The sequence below is a fragment of the Anthonomus grandis genome, chromosome 12, assembly GCF_022605725.1.
Source record: "Anthonomus grandis grandis chromosome 12, icAntGran1.3, whole genome shotgun sequence".
Lineage (NCBI taxonomy): Eukaryota > Metazoa > Arthropoda > Insecta > Coleoptera > Curculionidae > Anthonomus > Anthonomus grandis.
This window is the reverse complement of record NC_065557.1, coordinates 27,517,294-27,525,296: the sequence shown is the minus strand read 5'-3', so window position 1 is coordinate 27,525,296 and position 8,003 is coordinate 27,517,294. Positions and strand designations below refer to the sequence as shown.

General features: G+C 32.1%; 1 protein-coding gene across 1 annotated transcript; it reads right to left on the bottom strand.

Moving 5' to 3' along the window:
* Positions 1–345: 345 nt before the first annotated feature.
* Positions 346–4,532, bottom strand: LOC126742835 (uncharacterized). Its single transcript, XM_050449640.1, has 8 exons — positions 4,037–4,532; positions 3,110–3,519; positions 2,129–2,215; positions 1,960–2,067; positions 1,204–1,755; positions 775–1,146; positions 448–671; positions 346–367 (listed from the first exon to the last, which is right to left on the bottom strand). The coding sequence occupies exons 3-8, from the start codon at positions 2,201–2,203 to the stop codon at positions 346–348; spliced, it is 1,353 nt and encodes a 450-aa protein (XP_050305597.1). The 5' UTR covers positions 2,204–2,215; positions 3,110–3,519; positions 4,037–4,532.
* Between the last annotated feature and the right edge of the window lie 3,471 nt (positions 4,533–8,003).

Here is an 8,003-nt window from a genome sequence, read left to right as displayed (position 1 = left end):
TTAAAATAATTTCCTTCTTAATACCCAAAGGTGTCCAAATTGCAAAGCAGCAGTAGGATCTCCCAGTTACCAACAATTGGCCTTGTATTTGGTAAAACCAACCTGTTTTTAACTAAGCCAATCGGGCTTTTATGATTAAGGAATTTTTTAATCGTGTATATAGGCTTTTTAGTATTATGAGAAATTACAGAAGCTAAACAGCGAGCCTGATATGATCCTCGTTGGCAATAATTAATGCGTTTTCCGCCAATAAATTTTGCAATGATTGAGTTAAATTGCTCCGATACATTATTGTCAACATCTTGTATTAAACTCGCGCTATTTCTTGAAAGATAGCTGACAAAGCTATATAATTTGTCGTATAGGTCTGAAACAACAAAAAATTATAAATATTTATAAGGCAGTCATAAACCGTAATTCTTTACACTTTGGGCTTTTAGAACCTACCTGTCATTTTTAAGTATATAAGATAATATGCTACCACTGGGTTTATATTGCTCATGACAGAAATATCCCAATTCTGCACAAAGTTTGTGTTCTCCAAAAACGTGGCTAATAGAATTGTCTATGTCTTGTCTTAACAACTTTATTTTTTCTAACATCGGAACACCCTCATTTTTTCTATGTTCGATAGCTTTTGTAACTGCATATCGTAATCTTAGCTGTTCTTTCTACAAAAAAAAACAACGTTATAAATCTACAAATATGTTTTTCTTTACCAGAAACATAAATATTTTTCCTAAAATAATTTTTCTACGAATAGTAAGTACTTACGCTTATTTGCTTCCGAAGAACTAATGGCCCAGCATTGACGTCTTTACCTAAATCTCGAATTTTCCGGGAGTAATTTTGTAGAAGGTGATTTCTGCACTCAATTTTTTTCACAATGACATTTTTATATGGATGAGCATCTAAAATTTTTTTCAGAAAATTGCTGTCTCCGTCAGCTATTAATTTATGGTAGATTAATCCATGATGCTCTAAACTATGGAGAAATCCTTCTTTTAAAATATCGCCTTCTATGCTCGTTGAAGAACCTTCAAAGTTTTTAAAGCATTTATGCCTTTTAGGCATCTGATTGTGTCCTTGATTTTTTGAGAGTTGGCAAATTGTACAATATTTGTTTTTTATGCCAATAAAAAGGACCTGAAAATTACATTTTTGATTTCGCGAAAAACTATAAGCCGCTAATTCAATTTTTACCTGTTTAGTTCTACAGCCTATAATTGCTGCAGCTCCTGAAAGAGAATTGTAATTGGATCTATATGATCTTTTGGCCCAAGATCCATCCGCTACGACAGTAATCATAGGAACCCCATCAGGTGAGAGATCACCTGCTTCTATAGCTAATTTCTTTTCCATCTCACCAGCTTGTCTCATAGATTTCAAAGAAATTGTTTCAAAAGTTTCTCCAAGAATATCTTCCTGAATTCGATATGTCCGTTGAGATGGAAAAGGAGTTTCTAAGCATGTTGAAAGCTGCGCTAGAGCACTGTAACCTGCCCCTATCATCATCACCCCCAGAACAGCATCTTGATTCGGGTTTCTGGCTGTCGTTTGCAGATCGTATGTTCCTCTACAAATATCACACTTGAGCTTAAATATTGACACATATCCATTTCTAACTTCTTTTATGACATTCATGTTGCTTAAGGTGCACCCAAACTTTGGCTCGTGGTTATTTAGATTTTTCACACAATCCAAGAAATATTGAATATCCACTAATCTTCTTCCCTCTAATTTAACAGGTTTTTCCTAAAAAAAAGTACAAATTAGAAAACATGTCTATTAATTTTAATAATGAACTATCTAAGATTAGGTAATATCCAGAGAAAAATAAGTACAATAAAAAAATAGATGTATGAATTCTCGGAATTTGGATAAGGAACTTGAAGAAAAATGGATAAGGGAGATGGGTACCGTACCGTATTTTATTGAGTTCCATTATTACGAACTTACCTCATTTTGGTTCTGAATTGTTTTAGGGGTATTTCGTACAATACTTTCATTTTCTTTACCAAGAAATGCTGTTATTGTTTCTTCGCTAGCGTCAACTGCTGTAGTCTTCTAAAAAAATAATTAGAATATATAATAATATAGATATAAAAGAATATTAAAATAAACATACATTCTCGTCTAGAGGTTTGCCACTTGATTGATCTATAGCCTCAAAATTACTTGATGACGTAGATTCGTCCTTCATTTTTAATGTAACCTAAAATAATATTATTTTTATGTTGAAGCGCGCGCAAGAGTATGTATATCTTTTTAAAATTAAAAAAGGGCTAAGTATGAAAATAAGCAATTGCGAATCTTAAGATCTTTTATATGGAAATGAAAGGGTTGTTGTCTATAGATCACTCTAGATGGTCAAGGAGCTTTTTGTTAATTGACGATTGAAATAAAAAAATATTGGAACGTAGCTCTTCCGGAATAAAGACATCTCAATACAAATTTGTATTTTGAAAAAGTATCTTTTTAAGTCCTACAGTTAAATGTTATTATTTCTGAATAAAAACAAAATTTGCATTATACTAAAGGGAACTTTAGGAATTGATATTCTCGTCCCATTTCTTCTGCTTTGCGCTCTGTGATGGGGTAATCGGTGGGATGAGTTTTTATCAGATATATAGAATAATAATGTAACACTATATCTAATATCTAGGTATTCCTTGGCGCCACATTTTATATAAATTACCAAACATTTTTCCCTAGTTGAGTTGATCTAAATAAACAAAACAATATTTGATCAAATAAATTTGTTTTTTTTATTTATTAGTACCAGATAAACCCAACCAGGACCCAACCCAACTATCATTTGAAAATATCTAGGTAGTTTGTCCCTCATAATCGTCTAAAAAGAAACCAGAGCTCTATTACACAACACACGCTCTATTTTAATTAAATAAAATTCCGGAAATATATTTCCTGCTTTTTTTATTGGTTCTTCTCTAAATGAACAATGCGCACGTCATGATTCTGCCAACATAGTGCTTTGGTGCAGATTGTACTTTTTTTTATTTCTTACCAAAGAGCAATGGTAATTTAAACGGACATTAAACATTATAATTATGCAAACAAAAAACATTGTAATTACATATATACTTACAATGTGTCCTTTTTTCGGACCTGGACGTTTTCTAACTGCATTTAACCCAAGTCGGCCTTTAAATCCTTTTCTTTTAGCATCTATTTTTACAAGTATTTAAAAAAAAATACTAGTGAAAACACAGGAACACTTTTCAGTTTTTCAGTATGTGTCAGGACCTAAATTCTTGAGAGGGGGTATTATAATACTTACAATTATTTTTATTTTATTTTAATATGTACAACATCTTGTCAGAAAGTATTACAACAATAAACTTATAAACAGTAAACTTTTAAACAGTAGCAAAACGATAAATGTACTTACAGTAACTTGTGGTATATATTTGGAACGTGTAAGAAGACAGAATGATAAATGTATTGCTTAGGTCAGGATTCGAGATCATTGATATGAGATGATACGATACTACATACCTAAAAAGTAAAAGGTACCTTTGAGCAAATATTTTACCCTAGTTATTGTGATTGTTAAATAAAAGTAAAATACGTTTACACAAGGCCATTTCAGATTTATAGCACCTGTACACAATACCATAAAACTATCAATAAGACTAACATCCTTCAAATTATAGACATCAGTAGACCTTGTTAAAGAGTTGTTCGCCAATCCAGGCAGAACAAAATCTGATGTCCAGCATTAGAAATCGAGTTGATGGAATAGTACTAGCAAGCACTCCACAAAACAACCCACTGATGTAATGGCCAATTACACAGTCTACAAAATAATCCCAGGTGCCACAACACTCTAGGTTGCACTAGTGCCACACACCTACTTACACTAGCTAGCGTTGTTACGTTGTTACGTACCAAGGTATCAGGTCACTACACCTAGCACGGAAGGATGCGCATATAAATATTACTTTCTTTATACTGATCATGATTAAAATAATAAGAAACATAAGGTAAAACATTGCTCAGTGAAAAATCTCACCTTTGTAATTTGTCAGGTTTGATAGTTCAATAAAGGCACTAACCACAGCACTAAAGAAAAGTTACGGGAGAATAAGTGGACACTGCTCCACGACTGTTTTCGAGTAAAGTTACCATCGAACTGAATTCTAAAAAGGATCATATTAGAAATATCCCTTAAAAGAATGCTGGTAAACATCTGTCATCGCCTATGTTTTTTGAGAACTTGTAAATACCAACATTCCCACACATTATAACTTTCTCCGAAGTGACCTTTTTACCCGCATAAGTACTAGTAAGTTCTATTTCTGTTTATTTTGTTATCTCCGAAAACCTCTTAAAACTATAAAACTTAAATATTCTCACGGATCGTCCTTATCTTTACATGTCAGCCCTTAACATTTCGATCGGTTATCGTTTCCTTTTTTATTAATTTTTGATGATCGACAAAAACCAGATAAAATATAATAAGTAAAATAAATTCACGTCTTACATATGTAACCACCAAAATAAAATGCAAAAAATTATCGCAACGAAACGACACGGCTACATCCCGGAACTATCACGCACTAAACAAAAAAAAAACCCAAAATGCATATATAATAGCAATATTAGGTAGTAATGCAGGTATATAATTATACTTGCATAACTACCGCGTCTCTCACCGCTGCCCCTCAGCTGTGTGGCTAGAAGATAGGTAGCGGAGTCACATTAAGAGTCAGAAGTAGACTCGAGTCCATTTTAATTTATTTACCTAATTTTTTATAGAGACAAACGAAAAACCCAAGCTCACGCCAGGAATCGAATAATATGGTCACATCATTTGGGAACAAATCTTGAGATCTGGGAGGCTATTTAATATTGCTAGCACTACTAATAAAACGGTTAGAAAAATGATTTATTAAAAATGAATTTACCATAACCGCATTAGAGCAGCAGATCCGTCTTATTGAAAATAAACCGACTCTAAGTCTCAATCAGGAAGGATTTAAATGGTAGGAAGAACTTGTTTTTGTAAAAACTCAAGATATTTTTGGACATTTAAAGTACCATCAATAAAAAAAGGCTCTAACATATGGTCCCTTAAAATACCAGGCAAAACAATTTTTTGAGGATAATAAGTACGTCATTATGTTCAAGGAGCCCAGAAAGTCAATATTCTAGTCACGCGCGCACAATAAGAACTTCATTCGATCTTCTTTAAACTATAAATTAAAAAAATAAATAAAACAAGAATATTTTTCCGTAATAAACTATTCGTTTTATAAAAGGAATTTTGTAGATTCATAAAAATATCATAAAATCTCATGCGTAAAGTAAGATAAACTATCACAAATGCTTAAAATTCTTTTTACCGTGGTTACAACTTTTCTTAAGGTTTGATAAATAGCAAAAATAAATCATAGCAAAACGTTTCTCGTTTTAATATTTGTCAGGTATTAAAAATAAGACGTTTTTAGCCTCGCTGCACTTTGAGTGATTAATAGCCAAATTTACAGCTGCATCGTAATGTGCCCATTTATTTAAATATACTTGATCTCAGGATAACTTTATATTATTATTTTAGTATTATTTTAGTGGTTCATCTTGTTTAAAAAACTCATTTGGACTCCAATTTAGGTATTTTATTGTAAATTGTAATAGTTTCAATTTTCTACAATTTCTATTCTTGCTTGCTTTGACCGTCATTATTCTATGAAATTATTGGTTACGGTCGATGTTTAAGGAATTTAATATCCAACAATATTCCGAAAAAAATTTTGATGAGGAGAAAAAGTATATAAGGTGTATAGAACATTTTAAAACCAACAAGAATCCTAAATAGGTTATGGCAATAACTTTACAGTTAACAACTTTAAAAAGTGCTGGTTTTTATGGTTATATCTTCCCTAATAAACAGGGTGTCCATTTATAAACTGACACATTTTAACTGCTTATAAGTTGAGAACGAAAAATGACAACAATGTGAGGTTTTCACAGAACTTCATCAATATTTTTAAAGTGTTGCCAAGTTTCGAAATTTACCTGAAATAGGAGGAAAAAAATTGATGATTTTCCAAGGCCGATTTCTCAAAAATTTTAAAAGTAACACCCTGTACTTTTTAATTTCACATGAAAGCCTATTAAATTCCCTTTCCAAAAATGTATAAATTGTGTTAAATTCATTATTTTTTTTTTACAAAGCCAATTTTAGTAAATGACACCTTTTTGAAAATTTTCCTAGAATACATATTCGGTGATTGATGAACATTTTCTGGTAATTGCCTATGTATCGCTTTAGCATGATCATAATTAAATAATTTGCGCTATTCCTATGTCTATAAAAAATATTTATTCTATGTATTAAATTACAACTATTTACAACAATTTTAACAACAAACAATTGAAGAAATTAATTTTAATTTATAACTTATAAATTAGCTGCTGAATATGACCCCCATTTTGCTCAGAACACAAATGTAGACGGAGAAATAAGTTGCCGAAGGCGTTTTGTAGCATTCGCGGTGTAACTTGGTTGAAAACGTTTACTATGTTGTTGCACAGTTCATCCAAATTTGTTGGGGTTGGATTGTAGCAACGGTCTTTTACATATCCCCATATACAAAAATCTGGAATGGTTAGATCGGGAGAATAAGGTGGCCACTCGATTGGACCTGCTTGCCCTATCTCTCTGTTTCCAAGAGTAATATCTAAGGAATCCCTTGCGACCCTGGAGAAGTGTGTTGGTGCACCGTCTTGCTGGAAGTAGACCGTGTCTAAAATTTCATCCTGCTGAAGTTGAGGATAAAAAATGTTTCCAACATATCGGTGTAATTGTTTCCATTCACTGTTGCTTCTTGAAAAAAATGGCCTATAAATTTTAGATTTCGATACTGCACACCAAACGTTCAGCTTAGGAGAATCTCTTTCAAATTCGTTATACACTCGAGGATTTTCATCTCCCCAAATTCGGCAGTTATGCTTATTTACTCGACCACTGATGTGAAATGTTGCCTCATCAGACATTATTACATTGGTATCCGGCTCATTTCTAAAAAGATCTAGTAGTGTTTCGCACATAGTAGTGTATCTTTTTTCAAGAGCGTCATTTTCTATTTTTTGGAAAGTTTGAATTTTGTAGGGTTTAAACTTAATTATTTTTAGAATTTTATGAACTTTACTTTTTGACATATTTGTCGTTTGAGCTATCTTCCTAATAGATATTTGGTTATTGTTTAAGGACAACACTTTTCTTTTAACTGTTCCCTCCTGGGAAAATTGGCGTACCCAATGAAGTATAGAATTGCGTGAAGGTGGGCCCTTTCAAAAATCAGCCTAAATCTTCTTCTCGTCTGCGTAACTGATTTGCATTCATTAAATAATAACACGCAACGTGCCTTTTCCCGGGTGGTAAACATATTTAAACCTTTCAAAATCTTTAAAAAATGCAAAAATACATATAGAAATCAAATTATTGGGACTGCCCAACGAATGACGTTAAAAAGATTTGACAGTAGTTGAAGCCCACAAAACAAATTGTGCAACTCACAGCCTCCTTGACAAGCTACAATTGTTATTGTTGTCACTTGATACCGAGAATGTTATTTAATAGGTATTTATAGTAGGAAAATTTTTAAAAAGGTGTCATTTACTAAAATTGGCTCTGTAAAAAAAAATAATGAATTTAGGACAATTTATACATTTTCAGAAAGGGGATTTAACAGGCTTTCATGTGAAATTAAAAAATACAGGATGTTACATTTAAAATTTTTGAGAAATCGGCCTTTGAAAATCATCAATTTTTCTCCTCCTATTTCAGGTAAATTTTGAAACTTGGCAACACTGTCAAAAAAACTTTAAAAATATTGATGAAGTTCTGTGAAAACCGCACATTGTTGTCATTTTCCGTTCTCTACTTATAAGCAGTTAAAAGGTGTCAGGTTATAGATAGAAACCCTGTATATAAAATATTAAAAATATTTAAATTAATATAAAAGTGATTATGCCGC